The 23,958-nt window shown below is 47.6% G+C and overlaps 2 protein-coding genes across 2 annotated transcripts; both read left to right on the top strand.

Annotated features, from left to right (window-relative positions):
* Window positions 1-84: 84 nt before the first annotated feature.
* itk (IL2 inducible T cell kinase) lies at window positions 85-5,369 on the top strand. Its single transcript, XM_076162866.1, has 17 exons — window positions 85-313; window positions 418-522; window positions 596-677; window positions 769-894; window positions 1,028-1,065; window positions 1,481-1,632; window positions 1,712-1,777; window positions 1,899-1,953; window positions 2,318-2,397; window positions 2,614-2,756; window positions 2,920-2,994; window positions 3,194-3,365; window positions 3,481-3,697; window positions 3,785-3,849; window positions 3,957-4,075; window positions 4,733-4,890; window positions 4,979-5,369. Exons 1-17 carry the CDS (start codon window positions 176-178, stop codon window positions 5,042-5,044), a joined length of 1,857 nt encoding a protein of 618 aa, XP_076018981.1. The 5' UTR covers window positions 85-175; the 3' UTR covers window positions 5,045-5,369.
* A 921-nt stretch (window positions 5,370-6,290) lies between these two features.
* On the top strand, window positions 6,291-23,838 carry cyfip2 (cytoplasmic FMR1 interacting protein 2). The gene is made up of 30 exons (XM_076162759.1): window positions 6,291-6,456; window positions 11,545-11,694; window positions 11,888-11,977; window positions 12,708-12,785; window positions 13,366-13,467; window positions 13,559-13,740; window positions 13,838-13,934; window positions 14,104-14,232; window positions 14,332-14,436; window positions 14,683-14,771; window positions 14,885-15,122; window positions 15,220-15,372; window positions 15,460-15,599; window positions 15,692-15,839; window positions 16,505-16,658; window positions 16,738-16,894; window positions 16,999-17,095; window positions 17,175-17,251; window positions 17,384-17,492; window positions 17,607-17,726; window positions 17,904-18,103; window positions 18,224-18,311; window positions 18,415-18,558; window positions 18,649-18,739; window positions 19,766-19,896; window positions 21,514-21,586; window positions 21,683-21,777; window positions 21,879-22,117; window positions 22,337-22,484; window positions 22,591-23,838. The coding sequence occupies exons 2-30, from the start codon at window positions 11,578-11,580 to the stop codon at window positions 22,756-22,758; spliced, it is 3,759 nt and encodes a 1,252-aa protein (XP_076018874.1). The 5' UTR covers window positions 6,291-6,456; window positions 11,545-11,577; the 3' UTR covers window positions 22,759-23,838.
* Window positions 23,839-23,958: the final 120 nt, after the last annotated feature.

The following is a 23,958-nucleotide window of genomic DNA, read 5'->3' as shown; positions in this document are numbered from 1 at the left end:
CCTCCGTACGTAAGGATGTGGTTTACCCACTGCAACAACTTTAGGCCGGATGCTCCACAGCTTCTCTCAAGCTTCATCCCCCCCTTCTTCTTCTCGCACTCCTCCTCGCCTGTGAACCATAACACATAACACACACTTGCCTCGCCTCTCAGTGTGCTGCCGGTCGCTTTTCACAATGTACCCCAGGGTTATCTTGAAGGGGACGCTGATCAAGAAATCCCAACAGAAGAAAAGAACGTCTCCGTGTAATTATAAAGAGAGGTTCTTTGTGTTGGATACGCAAGATTTGAAGTATTCTGAACGGCGTCCTGGGGTAAGTGTGTATAATTTGCAGTAACATTTCAAAGCCAATTATTCGCTTCTGTGAGAAAATGTCAGAAAAACAATCACAAGTCTAATTACATCATATTCTTTTAGAAAAAGCCCACTCTGAAAGGTTGCATTGAGCTCTCCAGAATAAAGTGCGTGGAGATTGTGTGTAGCGACGTTCCCATACCATGCAATTACAAATACCCTTTTCAGGTGAGCTGCAACATTTCAAACACCCAGAGGTTATAATGAAATGTATTCTCGTAACACTGCAATGTTTCCACAGGTGTTTCACGACAACCATTACCTCTACATGTTCGCTCCAGACAACGACTGCCGCCAGAGATGGGTCAGGGCTCTGAAAGAGGGTGAGCCACAGTCACAACGCTGCAGCAGCCAGAGAAATGCCTTGAAATATCTGATACCCCCAAATGTAACGTCTCTTCTTCACTTATACAGAAACAAAGTACAACAATTTGGTTGCCAAGTATCACCTGAACTTCTGGATGGATGGAAGATGGAGATGTTGCAACCAAACGGAGAAACTGGCACCAGGTTGTCAGGAATACGTTCCATTAGGTTATGGTGTGTATTCTCTCTTAAATACATATTTTCACCTAAAGCAAACATATCACCTAACTGCTTTGTGTACATGTGGTCAGGACAAATTTCAGGACTATTCTTTATTAATTATTTCCTATTTGTGTTTCACCCGCAGCGTCCAAGAAGCCTCTGCCTCAGACACCAGATGAGAAGGTATCAATTCATAAAGCTTCAGTAATATATCAGCTGTTTCATGCTTGTGCTTGTTCGTGCTTTCAAATGTCCAACCTTTAACTTTAAAGTCATTGAATTACAAAGACGCCGAGTCGGCACCAGCCAGTGTCATCTTGCGACTGCCGATGTTCTTTGATGGTGCAGCTTCTTTTATCTGTCATCTGTAAACAACAATAATAACAGCCTTTATTCTTTTTGATGGTGAACCTGCCGGTGATGTCACATGTTAGCGTTCTGTTTGTTGCCTCGTGTTGCTTGTGAGCTGATTGCGGACTCACAACTGACAAATCCTACTTGTAATGCAACATTTATATGAATTTACAGCCCATAGTCATTACAGTTCTTCCATATAATCGCTTCAAAGATGGTTGAGTTTTCTTTGTATGTGTGGCAGATGGATGCGTACGATGGCGGTCAGAGGATGGCCATCGCTCTGCAGGACTACACACCCCAAGACCACAGTGATTTGCCTCTTTGGAAGGATCAGGTGTATGTCTTGATTGACAGCTCCAACTCAGACTGGTGGACCATACAGGACGACAGCGGGTACAGAACACACACAACATCCATTTTAATCTCGCAATAAGGAAGGTTATTTTTGACTTTTCTCCCTCCCTCTCCTTAGGAACACGGGGTTTGTACCAAGCATGTATGTCACGGAGAAATTTGGCACCAACTTTGAAAGATTTGAGTGAGTTTGACGTCGTTTCTTTTCTACTTCTCCAATTGTTAACGTGTGTGAACCAGTAAATCCATGCCAGTTTCCTCTTCCACATGAATGGCTTAAATGTGGTTCATTGACCCTTTCACAGATGGTACAACAAAAATATAACCAGAGGCCGAGCAGAGGACCTGTTAATGACAGAGGTAAAGTGTTAGTAGTTTCAGCTGCGTCTTAACGGGAAGCCGCCCTCTTATTCATGCTTATATGTGATTATTAGGAGGATGCAGATGTTTGAAATGACTGTACCACTCACACTGTATGCTGCATTTGCAAATTAAATGCGCACACACCTACACAACAACAATCTCACGATGGCATAAAACGTTTCACAACCCCTTTGTAAGAATTTCCTGCTGTACTCATGCTTGCAAGTGTGCAGTAGAGTGGTGTGACAAGAGTTCATCACTGTTGTCTGTTACGTCACCATCAAACAAGCCGTTGCCACATTTGATTAGAACGCACATTGGAGGTGTGGTATTTGATTTGGGCGATTCCATCTGTTTTCAGGGGAAAGAAGGTGCGTTCATGGTGCGAGACTCCAGACAAGCAGGCGTGTACACGGTGTCAGTGTTCACCAAGGCACCGGGGTGAGTTGACTCCCTTCAGATATCTCACTGGAGTTTGACGATAAAGTGAACGAGAGATATCAAGTGTCAACCTACGAGTTGATTTGATGTATTTGGTCACGTTATTAAAAGGTTATACATAGAATGTCTGTCTGATCAACGTTTACTTCAATTTAACTTAGAGCCATTTGTGGTTTTGCTACTGAAGAAACATCACCGCAACATCTCATTTTTCAGGTCTAACGGAGAGAAGAATCCAAGAGTGAAACATTATCAAATCAGACAAAATGAAACAGAAGAGTCCACATTTTACTTGGCAGAGAAGTACCTGTTCAGCACCATTCCTGAGCTCATCCATTACCACCAACACAACGCTGCAGGTACGGTAGCTGAGCAGCAGCCGTATAAGGGTTGAATGAGGAACTCGACAAGTGATTGATGCTGTACCCTCTGTGTAGACGCTCTGTTTGAATTTCTCTGTGTGTGTGTGTGTGTGTGTGTGTGTGTGTGTGTGTGTGTGTGTGTGTGTGTGTGTGTTGGCAGGCCTGATTACTCGCCTGAGACATCCCGTCTCCCAGGACAGAGGCTGCTGCCAGGACCTCACTCAACCCTCCCAAGGTTAGAGGACAAACAGATAAACTCTCTCAAATCTCTGAGTAATTAATCAGGATTTTTTCTAAATTTTACCCCAAATTTCACCAAAATCACCATTTTAAAATTTTGGAAACCTTCAGATCGCCATCAAGAACCCTATATATATATATGTCTTTGTCTTGTTAATATAGTTGAGATAATGACTGTTGTTGTTCACCACCAGCAAATCAGTGGGAGGTGGACCCCCAGGAGCTGAGCCTTGGGCAGGTGCTGGGCACCGGCCAGTTTGGGCTGGTGCTGGAGGGGAGGTGGAGGGAGAGGAAGGTGGCGGTGAAGATGATAAAAGAGGAAGGAATGTCCGAGGAGGAATTCAAAGAGGAGGCCAGGAACATGATGTAAGGGCGGCTTATAGTGATCAAGCTCACCCACTGAGGAAACTTTACAACCATTTACCCTGTGTGTGTGTGTGTGTGTGTGTGTGTGTGTGTGTGTGTGTGTGTGTGTTAACAGGAGGTTGTCCCACTGTAAGCTGGTGCAGCTGTACGGTGTGTGCACCCAGCGCTCACCCACCTGTCTGGTGTTTGAGTTCATGGAGAGCGGCTGTCTGTCAGAGCACCTGCGGGCCAGAAGAGGGCGCTTGTCCCAGGACATCATGCTGGGGATGTGCCTGGACGTCAGCGAGGGAATGGCTTATCTGGAGAGCTCCAACTTCATCCACAGAGATCTGGTACCTGAACATGGATGATTATGCACTTTTATATTATTATTATCATTATTATCTTTTTGTAGTTGACAGGTTTGATTTCTTCTGCAGGCTGCCAGGAACTGCCTGGTTTCACACAACAACGAGGTGAAGGTGTCGGACTTTGGCATGACAAGGTTATTCATCCTTATTGCTCACTAAACCACCACACTGTGTGCTACCCAGTGCTCTTTATAGTGTAGCGTTTGATTTAAAAACTCATCTTCCTCCCTCTGCACTGTAGATTTGTTCTGGATGATCAGTACACGAGCTCCCTGGGCTCCAAGTTCCCCATAAAGTGGTCGGCACCAGAGGTCATTAAATACAGCAAGTTCAGCAGCAAGTCTGACGCCTGGTCATTTGGTGAGTCTGTCCATCCTTCTGCCTTTCAGCCATTTGTTTTGTCTTGATCTTCTTCTGCTACGGGGCCATTTATTATCATATAGCCAGGTATTTGTAAATGCAATGCAGCTGCTATTAATGTTGCAAGTTACAGTGGTGTGTGTCGAGGCTGCACATCTGTGAATGTGCACAGGAAACCAAAGTGGTTAACGCGTCACGCTAAATATTTGAACTAAATGTCAGAAACTGCGAGACACACTGTATTTGACTGTACCTTTCTAAAAACAGAACATGCTCCGAATTGGAAATAATCGTAAGATGGTTTCTCCTCACTGTGTCCAGAGTTGTACCAGAATATTCTTCTTTTTTGTTAATTATTTCACGATTACCTGTAACTGAGGCTTCACTAATGTTAGAAGTGACACCTGCGTTTCCTGCTCAGACTCTTTCTGACAGTTTGCACTTTTTTTCCAGGCTTCAAGCAGTTAATATTCAACCAAATAGCTGAATAATCATTTTTAACTTTACATTGAAAAATCCCTGTTACATATTATATATATTGTAACAGTCCAAACTAGGATGCTGAGCTTTGGTTGTATCAGCACAAATGCATAACCAGGGACATTGTAGATTCTTAAGTCATCATTACTTGAAAGGTTCACTCTCTCCCTTGCTCAGGCGTTCTCATGTGGGAGGTGTACAGCGAGGGCCGGCTTCCCTACGAGCACCGATCCAACGCCGAGGTGGTGGAGTCCCTAAACGCAGGCCTGAGGCTCCTGAAGCCCCGGTTGACCCCAGAGACTGTGCACCCACTCATGGAGTGGTGCTGGAAGGAGGTGGGCACAAGCAGAAAACCACTTACACATAACAGATTTATCGCATCAGAATTTTAAAACTATGACCTATATGTGTTCATATCCTCAGAAAGCAGACGATCGTCCGTCCTTTGCTGTCCTACTGCATCAGCTGGCCTCCATTTCAGACCTTTGAACCGAGGAAAAAGGAAACGGAAGATTTATTTATTTATTTATTACTGTGTATTGCATGTGAAATGTTTGTCAAATGTATATAAAGTTGTTCAAGCTTATATCTCTACAAAACACAGTCCATCTGAACCCCTGGTGTTTGCACTACAGTATGTATTTGTGATCAATAATAGCTCTGTATATATCAAGCAATGCACACTGCTGAACTGATCACTAGTCTGTCTGAAGGCCTCTCGTGTGCTTTATTATCCTCTGTACATTGAATAAGTGAGATGTTTCTGATAAGTTCTCAATAAATATGTTTCTGTGGTTTTCCAGTTCTATTCTAAGCAGTGCAATAATATTATCTATTTCTAATCTATGCAAAGATGCCACATCTGTAAATCCTGCAAAAGCTTGTATTCGGTTTTCACTTTTCCTTTTCCCATAAACTTTTTCAGCGTGTGTGCCACCATGTTTGATCAGTGAACGAGCCAACCAGCCTGTTTGCCAACACACCAGCCAGCTATTGAACAAAGAAGGCACCAAGCCAGTCAGTTAGTCAGGCTAGCTCTCATTATCAAGCCTACCAGTTAATAAAGGCCAACAATGTCATCTTATTACGACTATTTATTAGTTTTAAATCAAATAAAAAGAAATAGTAAGTGGAGTGAGAGTGTGCCAGTGTAACTTCCACCACCAGGGGGTGGAAGATGTTAAATATTTCATTCTGCCCTGCATCATTTAAGCAACCATAGCCTCTAGAATGCAAACATGCAAGGTAAACTCATTAAGTAAGGAGACAGAATAAAAAAAAGGAATATAAAGCAAAAATAGAGAACGAAATAAAAAGAAAAAGAAGGAAAAACATGGCTAACAGGACTATGTTATGTATTATTATCTCAAATTAACCTCATTATTAAGCAACGGTATGAATCCCATGGACACCATCATGTAATATAGTGTGTATTATTCACATTGTGACACTGTGACCTATTTCTTGCCTAGGCTCTCTCTCTCTCACACACACACACACACACACACACAACCATGAGCGAGCACACTACTGTTTTCTTTAAAAAATTCTAACTTTATTGTAAACGTGACAACAGTTTCTAATATGTTATTTCCACGGGTGAACTCTGACCTTTGGCCCGGCCGGTATGCAGTGACCACGCCGGGGCCCCATCAGCACCAGCGGGCCCCTCGCCGTCACTGTCCCTTTAAGAAAATGCACTTGCAGCCATTTTCTGCTCTTTGTGTGGGGCGGATTAGCAGCGGGTAGATGCGGGGCGAAGCCGGAGCATCAGTCGGCGGAGAAGACGAGCGAATTAAAACGGAAAGAAGCGGCCAGGAAACGCCGGGTCACCGTCGCACAACGCGACAATCGTCCGCCTTCGTCTTCACCGTTTACCGAACGGACATGAGATATTACAGGTATGTTGCAAAACGTAGGCGGGATGGAGGAACGCGAGAAGATGAGCGGCGGCGGCGGTGGTGGTGATGTGAGCTGGGTGGTGATGATGGCTGGAGACCGTTCTAGCTCCCTCGTTGTGGGCATATTTTTGCTTTCGCTCGTCACGGTACCGTGTTGATCAGCCGTGCCGATCAATCATCCACCCCTCCTCTCCTGTGATCCAGACCTATGTCCCCGCTTCCGCGAACCATGAATGGGATCCCCGTTAGCTTCCATCGGCACCGTAGCTCGCTGATGGGTGGGGTGAGGGGATGAGGGGAGGGGAGGAGAGGGCGCCTGTGTAGCAAGTGCACCGATGGCTGATGTGCATGCAGGGTGGACGCTCGATCGGTCGGTCGGTCGGTGTGTCGGTGTGTCGGTTTGTGGAGCGAATCGAGTCTGTTTCCTCCCCGCGCACAGTGGAGGGATTCCGGCCTCGACGAAGAGAAGAAACCGGGGGATCATTTTGCTTTTGCTGGATCCTCTTTCAGCCATGTTTCTCTCCCATTTCACCGTTTTTACGCCCGTTTCTCCCCCTTGACGCACCCACCCATCACGACACAACACACACACGCCAGCAGACGCACACACAGTATTTTAACGCGGAGTAACAGCCGTGAGCCGTGCTTACATGTAGGCCTGTAGTGATGCATACATGACAGGTGCTCTCACTTCCGTCTGTCACTCTGGTTTTGGTTTGTCACGTTAATCTTCCTTTGATCTCATTTAGATTCCGTGATAATCCTCCACTTTACACATAAACACAATATGAATGTGCCACTATGGGAATTTGGTGTGTGTCTGCATGAACCTCACCAAGCAGTGATGTCATGATTTGCTGCTGCTCTCCTCTTCCTCTTCATACTAATGGGGAGAGAACTCATAATGTTCCTGTCCTATTGTGACATTTAAGCATCAAACCTTCTTCATTTGTATTCTGTTACATTCTACCACATTTCCTCAGCAAACACAACCCCCAGCATTCATTTATGGATAGAAGCTTGCTCCTTATGTTGTTTATTATAGCGAGTTGTGTAACTAAGAGTCTCTAAGAGATACTACTAACTAAATACAGGAACAGTAATGAATTTATAATGTTGTAAAAGTTGCATCAGTGGAGTTTGTGTTTGTCCAGTGAGGCGTTCCATGTATGGTTGATGTGTGAGGTCATAATGTGAGAAAGTCGTGGCTGTAAAGAATGTGCAAACTGTCAACACGCCTCATTAGGTGGCGTGAAGTGGAGCGGCGTTCTATTTGTGGTTAACGCACTGTAATCGAAAATAAATTATATTTTAACAGAAAGGGTATTTCAGTGCTCGTTTCTGTGAGAGCCGTAGAGTTAAGTCTGTATTCTGTAAGGGAAAAGTCTGTGGACTGTCGAGCTCAGCGTCGGTTTGATGAATCTGTTCCTCAACCGTGAGCGGCTGGAAAAACTCCCAAACATTTGGCATGGAGAGAACGTGGTAAACGGATGTGAGGGGACCGGGTCAGCGTCTGCTCCACATAAAGCTGCTAGACATTCTCATCCATGCATCCATCCATCCATGCATCCATTCTCTCTCTGTCCCTGCGTGTCCCTTTGTGGGGGGGCTGGACCTCGTCCCAGAATTCCTTGGACAAGAGGGCTGACACACACACACACACACACACATACAAACACTTTCACAGCTACTTTCACACCAACAGGCAATTTAGAGTGTCCAGTTCTAATCGCACATAAAAACATTTAAAGAAATTAAACATATCACGAACAAGCTTCCAAAGAACATCAACAACCACACACACACACACACACACATATGATTCATGTATTTGTGTATGAAGGGTTTACATGTTATATTTGTTAATGAGCAGTTGTTTGTTTTGGTCACGTGAAGCCCGTGTGTTTCTTCACACCGTTGCTTATTCATGTGACGGTCATTGTTTATGTTCTGTAGAGGAAGTATGACATCATGGGGATCATGGGACAATTCGGCTTGTCTGAAATGACAATCGGCCCTGAGGCAGCGATCCCTCAGTCAGACACACTGCAGCCTGTGAACATCCTGCCTCAACACACACTCACTATGCACCGCCTATGAAGCCGTGTTTGTGCAGACGGGCGTGTGTGTGTGTGTGTGTATGAGTGAATGATTTGTAAATGATCACGCCAGTGGGTGTCTAAACGCCCGGGTTTACTTTTCCTCCCCGTTGATGGGAGCTGATGTTGGTGTAATGATGATAACATACTATAGAGCCGGCCTGGGGGGAAACCCAGTGAGTGGTGTGACCCCGGACCTGACACACTTTCTCTCTCTCTGTGTCTCTCTCCCTCTCTCTCTCTCTCTGTGTCTCTCTGTCTCTGTCTCTCACAGTAGTCATACCCTATATAAAATAACAATAATAACACCATGTCTCTCTCCTCTTCTCTTCTTTCATGTACATATTTAATGTTCTCCTTCGTTTCATATTCAGCCTCACCCCGTTTCCTCCATATGTTCTTTGTGGCGCCTCCCTACTTCCCATATTGCATTCTGCAGGTTGCAGTTTGTTTTGGCTCCCATCCTCCCGCTTTCGTCACGAGGTTTCCACTTTAAGATCCCATTGAAGCACTTGATGTATAGAAGCTTTAATGTCGGGCGCACCGCAGGGCAGTTTGTTGTGCGTATCATTGGCGACAAGGCTTCTTCTTACATCAGGACTTGTGTTTACTCTACAGAGAGTTGTTGTTGTCTTCTACCGTCTCACTTTGTTCTTCCTTGGTAACAAAGTCCTATAGTCACCAAGTGTGCCAAAGGGGATAAAGAGGCCCTTTGCTGTGTTAAGACACAGGCACACACACCCAAACACACACAACCACGCACACACACCCACACTAACTGTTGAACAGTGTCTGGTGTGGGAAAGTTTGTTCAGCTAACCCAGGCCTCAGACTGCATCTGTACTCTCAGGCACAGATGGGAGTTTGGTGGCACTGAGCATCTTTGCCTGCTTGTCAGTCCTCTTTATAATAAGCTACATTCCCTTTTCCACGAGCTGAACAACCATTGTGCTTAAGCAAGCCTTCTCACTGTGTGTGTGTGTGTGTGTGTGTGTGTGTGTGTGTGTGTGTGTGTGTGTGTGTGTGTGTGTGTGTGTGTGTGTGTGTGTGTGTGTGTGTGTGTGTGTGTGTGTGTGTGTGTGTGTGTGTGTGTGTGTGTGTGTGTGTGTGTGTGTGTGTGTGTGTGTGTGTGTTTAAACTCACAGCAGAGCAGAAATATAAGATGTGTGAACCCAAACTGTCAAGTCAACTAGCTTTTGTTTATTTCCGTATAAATGAAACAGAGTGAGTCTGGTCTGCGTTGCTTTGCTTTGTGTGGATGGGCTTCACACACACACACACACACACACACACACACACACACACACACACACACACACACACACACACACACACACACACACACGCACACACACTCCCAACATGTCAGCAATCTGAGGCCACTCGCAAATGTGATTTTTTGTTATTCAAAGCTCGTCAGGGCTGAATAACTTTTGGCTGACGGCTCGGGCAGCACACACACACACACACACACACACACACACACACACACGCCGGTGAACAGCAGGCGGAGTGCAGTCGCCCCAAAGTATCATCATAACGAGCAGATTCACCCTGAGGATCATTCATCTCAGTCGCCGCTCGATGCCGGCGCCTTACCTCACCCAACCACGGCTGTCTCATCTCTCACTGTGGCTGTTTGATTTGAGAGGAAACTCCACCCGCCTCTGCCTCGTGCTATTAGCGCTGCCATCAGACTGGCCTGAACAATGTGTGTGATCAATAACAATGTATCCCACGTAATGTAATCATGTACAGTGGACGCATGCTGGCACCGGACCCAGGGTGCTGTTAGTGAGCGATGTCGTTGTCGTCGTTGTTCTCCAGTTATTCCGATGTCACCTATGATTGATGTTCACCCGGTTTCACCCTGAATTGCGAAAACTTGCCTCTGTGGTTTCGCTGCTCATCCTCAAACGTCAGCGTCTGTTCTCGGACGTCGGACAAAACGGCAACCGTGACAAAGAACACTGCGTGAGCTCGGGACAAACACTGTCAGGCCTCAGGAGAAACGTTGTGTTCAGACACACGGCAGGCCTACGTGTGTGTGTGCGCGCCCCACGGTGACAGGCTGCTGTTTGGACATTTGGCCGTGTTGACTGTAGCCTGCATGTGACAGCGTTGAGTCAGGCGAGTCCACTTTCACGCCACTGCATGTCAAATTGGACAACTGCCATCTAAAATAGAACACAGTCTTTGGACTCTTAAGGCTCACGTAAGCTGACATTGTCCATAACAAACTTAAATATGTTCCAGCCGGGTGCGACACTGTCCCGTCTGTCTGTCTGTCTGTCTGTCTGTCTGTCTGTCTGTCTGTCTGTCTGCCATCGTCGGGCGTTTAAAGTCTCTCTCTCTTTTTGTTCATTTGGCCCCGGGCCGTCTCAGCCTTGTCGGCTCTGTCAGTGTTCACTCCAGCTGTTGATGTTAAGCAGATTATGGGCCTGGTCAAGGCTGTTCAACCAGGTCAGAGGTAAAACACACACTTCTGAGAGGCACATGATCGGCGAGTGGACACACACGCACTCACACACACGCACACACACACAGAGGCTCCCAGACACTGCTAATAATGACGGCCAAGGATTTCTCACGATGGCTTTCTTTGCCAGTATGCATCATCTAACAGAAACGCATTACATAAACAAATAGATTTGGCGAGCGGTTCTTCACATTTGTACCGGCACACACTGTTTAACAGAGCAATAATGGCTTAAACATGCAGAACATTCTGTAGGTAACATGGAAGCACAGAGCGGCAGTTCCCTTACTTCCCCTGAGAGTCGGTCTGCTTTTGACATATAAAGAAATTGGATCCAGGTGCAGGAATGAACATGCAGACGTATAAATATCACCTTCTTTTATAGCTCGATGTAGTTTCATAAGAACAAACGGCGTGTTGTTGATTTCGGGTCTGTGGTGAAGATACAACCACGTCTCTTTCCTGTCGTGCATCGTCATTTAACGCCCCTGCTCTCTCATTTTCTTTCAGACCGGGGTGCTGAGTGAATGACCCGCTGTTACCATGACGACCCACGTGACCCTCGAGGATGCTCTGTCCAATGTGGACCTGCTGGAGGAGCTGCCGCTGCCAGACCAGCAGCCATGCATCGAGCCCCCGCCCTCCTCCATCATGTACCAGGTACACACACACACACACACACACACACACACACACACACACACACACACACACACACACACACACACACACACACACACACACAGGCCACCATCATGCACAATCCTCCCAATCTGTCATTTTCTCTTCACTCATCCCCTCCCCTCTCTCTCTCTCTCCCTCTCCCTCTCTCTCTCTCTCTCTCTCTCTACAGGCTAATTTCGACACCAATTTTGAGGACAGGAATGCGTTTGTGACCGGCATCGCTCGTTATATAGAGCAGGCCACAGTCCACTCCAGCATGGTAAGACTGCTGCTCCTCTGTCGGCCGGCACATAAAGAGAAAATGTGTGAAACGTGACGACGGTCCAACCTGAGCTCTGATATCTGCGGCCTGTACTCATTGTTTGTTTGTTCCCGTTGCGGCGAACATGGAAGCTATTTGCGGGCGACTTTGAAGAGAGAGACTTGTAATGTTAATCACTTATCATTCGGGCCCTTTGTTAGGTTTTGGCTACACTTACGGAAGGACACACACACACACACACACTCACACACATACACACACTCAGTACACGCTGGTGATTCAGGCGAGCAGCGGAGCACTAAACCTCTCCCTCTCTCCCCTGATGGGAATGAATGGAGAGTGTGATTTGACTGGCAAAGAGGGGAAGTGGAGCTGTATTTAACCTGATTTAATGAGGAAGTCCCATTGAGGGTGCTATTTGAGGACATTCCTCTTTAACCAGGGGAATGAAGAAGTCAGTCTCACCTAGATCATGCAGGAGGAAACACATCTCTAATCCAATTTAATCCCAGGAACGTATGACGGGCTGAAGACCGCCGCCCTCAATCTAAACCACCTCAAATCACCCACAGGCCACAAATCACACAAATCAACAACATTTAATGGGTTTGTGCCCCGGCCCCGTGCCAGATATCAGCGAACTCACAGTTTGAGAACCACAGGGGCGAGACGTTTACATTTACATTGATTTGCATTTGTGTTTTATTTACTTGTCTGTTTTGGCCAGAATGAGATGCTGGAGGAAGGACACGAGTACGCTGTGATGCTCTACACCTGGAGGAGCTGCTCTAGAGCCATACCGCAGGTGGACACACACACACACACACACACACACCGTCATCTGGTGTCTTGGCCCAGAAGTCCTGGTTGTTGTTACAGACGTTTAACACGACAACATCTCTCATAAGATACTGCTACATGATGGGGAAACGTTTCTGTCACGTCATGCTGTTTGTGGTCACACATACACACACACACATACACACACACGCCCTTACACCGAGACGTCGTCCACATCTTGGTCAGCACAAATTCCCTAGAATCATACATATTGTCAAGACATGTGTGCTTCAACTGTCACGTTCACGCCACAAGTTCCTCATGGTCGCACCCGGCTGAGTTTCTGGCGTGTGCAGCTGTTCTGTCTTGATCAACAGACGCCACAGCTGCTGCGATGTTTTGTTAATATCACGAGCATGTGGGTGGGGTTTATTAGATGATATTTTAAAATAAACATATTTAAATACTCCCATGTGTTCTATATTTACCCTTTATGTTGTTGATCATGTCACTGCAGTCGTCCAGTCTTTGACAGTCCCATCACACTGCACGCCGCTGTTTCAGTGTGATCAAGCTGTGTAATGGCACCCTCTTGTGTTCGGTAGGTGAAATGCAACGAGCAGCCCAACAGAGTGGAGATCTACGAGAAAACAGTGGAGGTGTTAGAGCCTGAGGTGACCAAGCTCATGAAGTTCATGTACTTCCAGGTGAGACTACGGCTGCCATCTGCATTAAAGTATTAGTAAAGGATGAAGTGAAGTGATCGTTCCATGTTGATCCGTTTTGTCTCTGTCGCAGAGGAAAGCCATCGAGCGTTTCTGCAGCGAGGTGAAGCGTCTGTGTCACGCCGAGAGGAGGAAGGACTTTGTGTCCGAGGCGTATCTGCTCACTCTGGGCAAATTCATCAACATGTTCGCCGTGCTGGACGAACTGAAGAACATGAAGTGCAGCGTCAAGAACGATCACTCGGCTTACAAAAGGTGCCAAAGACGGACAAGACGAGCGTGGATGGAGAATTTAGTTTGTTGTTGTCTCTCTTGCTCATTTAAACGTCGTCTCTCTCTCTTTTATCTCCAGGGCGGCCCAGTTCCTGAGGAAGATGGCCGACCCTCAGTCCATCCAGGAGTCCCAGAATCTGTCTATGTTTTTAGCCAATCACAACAGGATCACACAGGTCAGCACAAAGACGCAACCATCCATTAGTTCTAGAGGATTACTGCTGTACTGACTGTACATGTACACCTCTGCAGTATCTTCTGTGTCGACCTGTCAGGCCTCTATTCCGTTGCACTCGACGTCCTCACGCCTTCTCTGTTTCTGTCTCTGTCTCCGTCTCTTTGCAGTGCCTGCACCAACAGCTGGAGGTGATCCCCGGCTACGAGGAGCTTTTGGCAGACATCGTCAACATCTGCGTGGATTATTACGAGAACAAGATGTATCTGACACCCAGCGAGAAGCACATGCTGCTCAAGGTACGCCGCCGTTTGACAGCAGATGATGTCGCCGTGTAAGATAGAGTCCGTCACTAACATCAAACTAATCTGTGTCGTTACGTGTGTGTGTGTGTGCAGGTGATGGGCTTTGGCCTGTACCTGATGGACGGGAACGTGAGTAATATCTACAAACTAGATGCCAAAAAGAGGATCAACCTGAGCAAGATCGATAAGTTCTTTAAAGTAAGTCCTCTGGTTTTCTGCACCTCTTTTATCCAGGATTTGCATTTGTATGAGTGTGTTTGTTTCATTTGCTCGTGTGTGTGTGTGTGTGTGTGTGTGTGTGTGTGTGTGTGTGTGTGTGTGTGTGTGTGTGTGTGTGTGTGTGTGTGTGTGTGTGTGTGTGTGTGTGTGTGTGTGTGTGTGTGTGTGTGTGTGTGTGTGTGTGTGTGTGTGTGTGTGTGTGTGTGTGTGTGTGTGTGACTGCAGCTCCAAGTGGTGCCGCTATTCGGCGATATGCAGATAGAGCTGTCGCGCTACATCGAGACCAGCGCTCACTACGAGGAAAACAAGTCCAAGTAAAAGAACACACACCCATCTTCTGCCTAGTCTCTTCTTCTTCTTCACCGTCTCTCTCGCCCTTTGCAAACAATCTCTGACCACCTGGCCATCTGCTCCCCTCTGTGCTCAGGTGGACGTGCACCCAGAGCAGCATCTCACCGCAGTACAACCTGTGTGAGCAGATGGTGCAGATCAGGGAGGACCACATCCGCTTCATCTCCGAGCTGGCGCGCTACAGCAACAGCGAGGTGGTGACGGGCTCGGGCCTGGACAGTCAGAAGTCAGACGAGGAGTACCGCGAGCTGTTCGACCTGGCGCTCAGGGGCCTGCAGCTGCTGTCCAAGTGGAGCACGCACGTCATGGAAGTGGTGGGTGTCGGGGACGGGTCGGAGGGTGTGTGTGTGGGCGAACAGCTGCACGAGATGTTTGCCGTTGACGGTCTTTGTGTCTCTCCGTCTCCTGCAGTACTCGTGGAAGCTCGTCCACCCCACAGACAAATTCTGTAACAAGGACTGTCCAGGCACGGCGGAGGAGTACGAGCGAGCGACGCGCTACAACTACACCAGCGAGGAGAAGTTTGCCCTGGTGGAGGTGATCGCCATGATCAAAGGCTTGCAGGTAAGACAGGCGACTCCATCAGCTCCTCTATATGATGACCTGACAACCACCACCATGACGACGATGATGATGATGCATCCTTTCTAGGTTCTGATGGGCCGAATGGAGTCGGTGTTTAATCAGGCCATCAGAAACACCATCTATGCAGCGCTGCAGGACTTTGCCCAGATGACCCTCAGAGAGCCTCTGCGCCAGGCCGTACGCAAGAAGAAGAACGTCCTCATTAGGTACGGCTGAACAGAAGAGCCGCTCAAACCCCAGTGTTCATCCTCTGAATCTGAATCTGTGTGTGTGATTAATTGTGTTGCTATCGCTGTAGCGTTCTCCAGGCCATCAGGAAGACTGTGTGTGATTGGGAGGGAGCGAGGGAACCCCCAAATGACCCCTGCCTGAGGGGGGAGAAGGACCCCAAAGGAGGGTTTGACATCAAGGTGCCACGAAGAGCCGTGGGACCGTCCAGCACCCAGGTGAGACCTGCAGGACGGGACAGGAAGGGGACAGGAGGGGGAACGAAGCTGAGAAGCTGTTTGCTCTCACTTTTTGTTTCTCAAACACAATAAATCAAGGCAGGATCGTCTAAATTCCACCAACACAACCATTTTTCTTCCAGGACGATAACGCACATTTGTATGCAGAACAATTGGGAATAATCTGTCCATCACTCATCTCTCGATAGTGAGTGATGGTCGCAGAAGAGCTCATATCGGGCCGCTCGGCTGCTCCTGTAACCAGGCAACGCTCCCCCGGGGATCAAGCGTGTGGGCTTCAGGGCAGATTAGGATGAATAAAACATTACAAAACATAAAACACACTTTGTTTAATTGTTTCTGTTGGTGAACTTAATGCACTAAAGCTTTCAGATAATAATAGCTGCTGAATTCTTTCTTTTTTGAGGGGCGGGGTTTCATTTAAACATTAGGATTCAGACTTTCACGCCAGCTGCTTCTTCCTCTGCAGAAACACAAATCATTTTATAACTTCGCTCCCTGAGAAGGAGACGTGTTCAATGACACGGAGGGGAATGATTCATACGATCCATCAGACATTCAAATGTTCAGGATATTCAGGCGTTTCTTCAGGAAATGCATTCCTAGTTCTTTATCTTCTTCATCTTCTTCCTCCTCCCTCCCAGCTGTACATGGTGCGCACAATGCTGGAGTCCTTGATAGCGGATAAGAGCGGCTCAAAGAAGACGCTCCGCAGCAGCCTGGACGGGCCCATCGTGGTCGCCATCGAAGACTTCCACAAGCACTCCTTCTTCTTCACACACCTGCTCAACTTCAGCGGTGAGGAGGAACTCCGGCCTCGTGTAACTGCTTCAGAAAGAAAGAGACAGATAATGATCCTCCCCCTTTCTCCCCCCAGAGGCCCTGCAGCAGTGCTGTGACCTCTCCCAGCTGTGGTTCAGAGAGTTCTTCCTGGAGCTGACCATGGGCCGCAGGATCCAGTTCCCCATCGAGATGTCCATGCCCTGGATCCTCACCGACCACATCCTGGAGACCAAGGAGCCGTCCATGATGGAGTGAGACAAGCCTCCCGCCCTGCTGATTGTGTGATTGTGTTCTGTGTCCTTTTTGAGAGAAGCTTACAGTGACGTGATGTTCCTCTCCTCCCTCCTTCCTGCAGATACGTCCTCTATCCTCTGGACTTGTACAACGACAGCGGCTACTACGCGCTCACCAAATTCAAGAAGCAGTTCCTGTATGATGAAATCGAGGCCGAGGTAACGTCCCGACCCTTCCAAATGTTCGCCGTGTTCACTTTGAGGATAACAGCTTGACGGTGCTCTTCCTGTTTGGCAGGTGAACCTCTGCTTCGACCAGTTTGTGTACAAGCTGGCAGATCAGATATTTGCGTACTACAAAGCGATGGCTGGCAGGTAGGGACTCGGGACGACTCTCTGTGTTTGTCGGCCGTAATTGGAACACGCCGGCTTGTGGGTTCTGCAGTGTTGATCTAATGAAACGTGAGGAGATTAGATGTGACGTCCTTTGCTGTTTGCGTCCCACAGCGTCCTCCTGGACAAGCGCTTCAGAGCAGAGTGTAAAAACTATGGTGTGATCATCCCGTACCCTCCATCTAACCGCTATGAGACGCTGCTCAAGCAGAGACACGTACAGGTAACAGACAATCTGTGTGAGACGATAACAACCACGATGCTTGTTTTTGTCCTGGTGACACATTTCCCGTTTATCTGTACTTTATTTCCTGACTCGTCCTCCTGTGTCTTGCAGCTGTTGGGACGTTCGATCGATCTAAACCGCCTGATCACCCAGAGGATCTCGGCGGCCATGTACAAGTCTCTGGATCACGCCATCAGCCGCTTTGAGAGCGAGGACCTCACTTCCATCGTGGTAAGAAGCCGACTTTAGCTCTATAAGCTTGTGTGCGTGTGTGTGTGCGCGCCCGTATGCTTAAATGCCTCACACACATCCTCCTGCAGATTTGAAGTGTCTGGCACTGGATTTCCCCTCTCAGATCTTGGTCAAACATTGAACTCTCTCTCTCTCTTCCTCTGTGTGTGTGTTCAGGAGCTGGAGTGGCTGCTGGAGATCAACAGACTAACCCACCGCCTCCTGTGCAAGCACATGACCCTGGACAGCTTTGACGCCATGTTCCGCGAGGCCAACCACAACGTCTCCGCTCCCTACGGACGCATCACGCTGCACGTCTTCTGGGAGCTCAACTTTGACTTCCTCCCCAACTACTGCTACAACGGCTCCACCAACCGGTCAGTGGCTTTCAACTGCGGATACTTTTCTGAGGATTCGAGTCTTTGTTTAGATTTCTAACGCCCCTCTCTCCTCTCCCCTCTCTCCTCCCCCCTCTCTCCTCTCCCCTCTCCCCTCAGCTTTGTACGCACAGCCATCCCCTTCACCCAGGAGCCTCAGCGAGACAAACCAGCCAACGTGCAGCCTTACTACCTGTATGGGTCTAAGGTATGAGGTCATCTATGGACTGCAGCAGGCTGATCAGGACCTAATCGGCATCCGTCCATCTTAACGGCGTCTCTCCCCTCCTCCGTCTCTCTCTTCCTTCCAGCCTCTGAACATCGCCTACTCCCACATATACAGCTCCTACAGAAACTTCGTCGGCCCGCCCCACTTCAAGACCATCTGCCGTCTCCTTGGATACCAAGGCATCGCCGTGGTGATGGAGGAGCTGCTTAAGATCGTCAAAAGCCTGGTATCCGTCTTTGTTATCCCCTTTTTCTGCCGCGTTTGACGCCGCAAGCTCCCCCAGTGTGTCTGATCCGTCTTCCTCGCCGCTCTCCAGTTGCAGGGCACCATCCTGCAGTACGTGAAGACGCTGATCGAAGTCATGCCCAAAATCTGCCGCCTGCCGCGACACGAGTACGGCTCTCCAGGTGAGTGTGAAGCCCGGGCTGTCACGTTGAATGGAACACCTGCGCGCTCTCTACAGGCTGCAGTATTTGCATGACGTTTGCCGGTTTGAATGACATTTAAAGCTGTAATTGACTTTTAAAGGATCCTGCCAAACGCATCAACTGGTTTCAATTAGAAAATGTCAAAGTAAAGCGAGCGGGGGTGCACTCAAAGGGCCGCCGCACTGTTTGACTCTCTTTTTCATGTAGAATCTAAAGGTGTTCCATCACATTTTAGGAATTTGAGCCCATATTTGTGTTTGGAGGCAGCAAAGACAGAAAACGGAACAAAATGAAAGGCTGCAAGTAAAGTAAAACCTCAGAATAGAGCTTATTGTAGCGCCAGACTGTGCATTCACCAAATAAACCAATGTATAAATACACACACTAGTACATTTCCGACCACTTGCATGCAAATAGGAAAGCAAATCTATAAGAGTTATTAGCAGACACTCGTCTCGTCAACTTACTGTGTTCAGATGCAGAATGAGGCTTGTTGAGTCCAAAGCTGGCAGATTGCAGCGTCACAGTGGGACCTTTGTGTGAGATGTCAGTGTAGAACACAGCAGGGACATTGTGTGTGTGTGTGTGTGTGTGTGTGGACTCGACATTAAACTGCTCTACATAGAAGATCTCACCTTCTTCTTCTTCATGTTCCTTATTAGAGATGAGATTAGTTTGAGCTGCGACTTTGATCCGTGGATAATATTTGCAAATCATCACATCATCAAAAGTTATTTACAAAAACTATAAATTATGAAGTAAAGGGATGTAAAATGAGTCATTTCAGGGCGGAGTAGGAGAATATGGCCTCGTCTGTCAAGCTTCCTATAGATGAGACCGTTTCTGCTTGTGATAAATGATCAATCGGGCTCACAAACGTCTTAAATCATCAAATCTTCCTTTGTGTGTTTTACTGCTTCCTGTCTTGGGATCTTGCTGTCAGCAATTAATGACCTATACACATGTATGTTTGATACAAGTTCCACGTCTTCTTCCTCTCGACAGGCATCCTGGAGTTCTTCCACCATCAGCTCAAAGACATCATCGAGTACGCCGAGCTGAAGACGGACGTCTTCCAGAGCTTGCGGGAGGTGGGGAACGCCATCCTCTTCTGCCTCCTCATCGAGCAGGCACTGGTGAGACGTTTCACATTCCACTGCACTGTCACATCATCGTTACCAGACTCTCCCCCTCTGCTAACTCTCCCCCCTCTGGTCCCCCGGGGGCGTGCTCACTAATGCGACTCCCTCATGTGTCCCACGTCTCCACTTGTCATGTTTAGTGGGAGTTTTTTTGTTGCCTGGGTGACCGGCGGTACCCTGGGTTTCTGCCCGGATTTACGATGACAAAGCACTTTGTAAATCTGATAGCATGGACAGAAACTTGTCAGGTCCCCCCGAGTGTCCGAGTGTGTGTCGGAGATGTGTGTTTGATATTTGATGTCCTGTTCTGAAATACAAACTCTATTTCTCATTACACGCTGGCAACCATCACAGGTGGTAAGAATCAGGTCTTCTCATTGGTCACAAACTAACACCCAGATTAGATTTGTCTTTCTCTCTGTCTCTCTGTCTTTCTCTCTGTCTCTCTCTCTGTCTATCTCTCTCTCTCTCCGTCTCTCTCTCTCTCTTCCTCTGTCTATCTCTCCCTCTCTCGCTCTCTGTCTCATTGGTTTGATCTGCTGTGTCTCTGCTTGTTTCCTTCTTCACCTTGTTAGTTTGACACACACACACACACACACACACACACATGTAGTAGATTCACCTCGTCTCAGCCATGAAAGCAAAAGGACTCAGACTATTTGTGTCGCCTTAAATTCCACGGAGCGCTACAAACTATCTTTTAAAACGGAGTAAGGCTAAAATAAATGAATAATCTGCGTGTCCTCGTCTTCCATGGACGAGACGAGGCGACTTTCCTTCTCTGGTTCCTCTTCTCTCTCTCCTCTTCCTCCCTCGTCTCATTCTGACTCTTATGTAAACGCTCAGCTGTCAGTCTTCTCCCTCTCTGACTGCACTCAACATTTGCATTGTGCGTCGGCATGTGTGTGCGTGGGCGGGCGGGCGCGTGTGTGTCAGGGTGTGTGTGTGTGTGTGTCTTTGCATGGCTCCTACTCATCCCTCACCCTCTCTCAAAGCCTTCAGGATACTACTGCTTGTGTGTTTCTAACCTGATTTATTGCTTGTGCTTTTATTGACTTAACAATTACCATGGCAACTACCTGGATAAACACGTTATACAAATAGTTACGGCCTATGCCTGAGTGAGCATTTTATTATTTATTGAACAGACACACACTAACGCCACTCTTAACAGGCCCATTATTCATCCGATGCTTTTTACGTCGTGGAGGATTTATCCAGACCGGCGTAAATCTGACCGCTCGGTGTTTAACTAGATTAGACGGAGACAAATTATAATCCGGCTAATACTTTGCTCGCTGCGTGTTTTTTCCGTAAACACAGATTTGTCACCCGAGCCGATCTTCTCCTTTTGCATAAACTGGAGATGGCGCGTTCATTAATCAACCAGTACGCACCAGTAACACAAACCCTCACGGCGGTATTCGTATTACCGCCGTCATCGGAACAGACGTCCGTAATGCAAACGTTTAATCTTCATCTGGGGGTAGAAAAGCTCTAAAGCAAACAGTTCCAGTGGTGTGTTCTTCACGTAAACACGTCCCTTCTAACTAACCGCATGCTCCGTGACAAAGACTGTGATGTTACCTGCTGTTGTGTTTCCAACCTCAGTCACAGGAGGAAGTGTGCGACCTGCTTCACGCCGCGCCTTTCCAGAACATCCTGCCCAGAGTCTACATCAAAGGTAAGGATGAAAGGGGGCTCAGACGTGACATATGTGGGGGGGAGGGGGGGACATGTGAGGGGGTCTGTGTGTGACGGGTTTGGCGTTGTGTCGCAGAGGGAGAGCGCCTGGAGGTGAGGATGAAAAGGCTGGAGGCCAAGTACGCCCCCCTCCACCTCGTGCCTCTGATCGAGAGGTTGGGAACCCCGCAGGTGAGGTCACCCCCGATTCCAATCTGCGAATCTGGAACAGTGCGTCGTCTCTGGGTCTTCACTTAAACTCACGTCTGCTCTCGCTGTCGTCTTTTCCTCAGCAAATTGCCATTGCTCGTGAGGGCGACCTGCTGACCAAAGAGCGTTTGTGCTGTGGCCTTTCCATGTTCGAGGTCATCCTGACGCGCATCCGCAGCTTCCTGCAGGACGGGGTGTGGCGTGGGCCCCCGCCCACCAACGGCGTGATGCACGTGGACGAGTGCATGGAGTTCCACCGCTTGTGGAGCGCCATGCAGTTTGTCTACTGCATCCCTGTGGGCACACACGAGTTCACCGCAGAGTAAGAGCGACCAACAGCTGTGTGTGTTAATGTGTGGGGTTGCACTCTTGGGTGCAAATTGGTTTAAAGTGATAATCCTAAAACCCATGAAAAATGACCAGAATGCCCCTGAAGAACAGGTCAATGATGTGTTTTTGCCCCGTGTTTGTCCTGGATTGATCTGTTTGCCTTCTCTGTTTGAGTGCTTGATGTTTGCTTGTGTCTGGTGTTGTCCTCCAGGCAGTGCTTTGGGGACGGGCTGAACTGGGCCGGCTGTGCCATCATCGTGCTGCTTGGACAGCAGCGTCGCTTTGACCTCTTCGACTTCTGTTACCACCTGCTGAAAGTCCAACGACAGGACGGCAAGGACGAGATCATCAAGAATGTGGTGGGTGTACACGCTTGAATACACCCTTACACACACACACACACACACACACACAGCGTTGATAATACCCGGTTCACTGATTGACAACCGCCTCTCTCTCACTTAGCCCCTGAAGAAGATGGCAGACCGCATCAGGAAGTACCAGATCCTGAACAATGAAATCTTTGCCATCCTCAACAAGTACATGAAGGCTGTGGAGACGGACAGTTCCACTGTGGAGCATGTCCGCTGTTTCCAGCCTCCTATACACCAGTCCTTGGCTACCACCTGTTGAAAAGACCCTTAATACACACACACACACACTCACATGCACACTCACATGCACACACACACACACACTTCCCCCATAGCTGTGATCCTATTTCCTATTTTGTCAAACAGGTAAAAAAAAATAATGATTCCACATTGGCTATAAGGAGGCAAAAAGACAAAGTGTGACCTTTGAACTCTTGAAGCATTTAACCCATAGACGTCCTGTATCAGTCCTGCCTGGACCAGACAAGAGGTGGAAGTGTAATATTCACACCTTTTGCTTTTTCTTTCTTTTACGTTACAATGTGTGTGTGTGGCTCTCACTCAGACTCATGCATGCTTTCACATAGTCGCTCCCGCTTTACACACCTGTGGATCCGGACCACTGACACACAAATGCCCAAAAGTGTAACTTCACCCTCCTTCTCCTCCCCGTCCCCTCCGGTTTGGAGTCACATCGAATGAGACGTTATTGAACCTAAACTGTTACTAAATCCATAAATAACCCAAAGTGTAACTGATTTTAGGAGATGTTTTATTTGCAAACTGGTGCTCTCACATGTGCTTCTACTGCAACTGCTCATAGCGGCAGCACAGACACCAACACGGCTCTGTTATTTATGACCCCATCCTGTCTTAACGCTGTCACACATTTCACCCATTTGCATAATAATCTGGTCGGCCCCCAGTTCATGATACCTAATGTTTATCATGATGCGTTCAGGTACTTCCCCCAGTACGAGTTTCACACTTTGAAAGGAAGGAAGATATGTTGCTCTTTTCTCCCATTTGCTTTATTTATATCAGCACATCTGTTTTCCTCCTGGCATTCTATTCAGTACCAGTTCCACTGTAAATCTTACTGTTGAACTAAGTGAAGTGTTGAGTGTTGTAATTGTTCTCGTTTTTAATTATTAATATTTTAAGTTGCATCCTTGGCATATTTGCCTCTACTACTGACCGGAAACCTCATCAACTCTATTTTTTATTTTCTGCCCTTCTTCCTTTTGTCTGTTGAGAAGATTTTATATACTGTACACAAATACAGTGCTATTGTTTACCATTTACACATCTGCATCAAAAGGGTTAATGTGTTTGCTTTCTTTCCAGATGAAAAAGACAAAAGAAGCAAGATTAGAAAAATACCTCTAGGATTGTATAAAGACAGTTATACTAGATTAACCCCTTTGAGTGTGAATGGAGTGATGAAATACTCTGCACA

This window comes from Genypterus blacodes, unplaced genomic scaffold, assembly GCF_046128005.1.
Source record: "Genypterus blacodes isolate CSIRO-AG114 ecotype Tasmania unplaced genomic scaffold, CSIRO-AGI_Gbla_v1 ptg000128l_1, whole genome shotgun sequence".
Lineage (NCBI taxonomy): Eukaryota > Metazoa > Chordata > Actinopteri > Ophidiiformes > Ophidiidae > Genypterus > Genypterus blacodes.
Note: the sequence above shows the minus strand (reverse complement) of the source record. Positions and strands in the feature narration are given on the sequence as shown.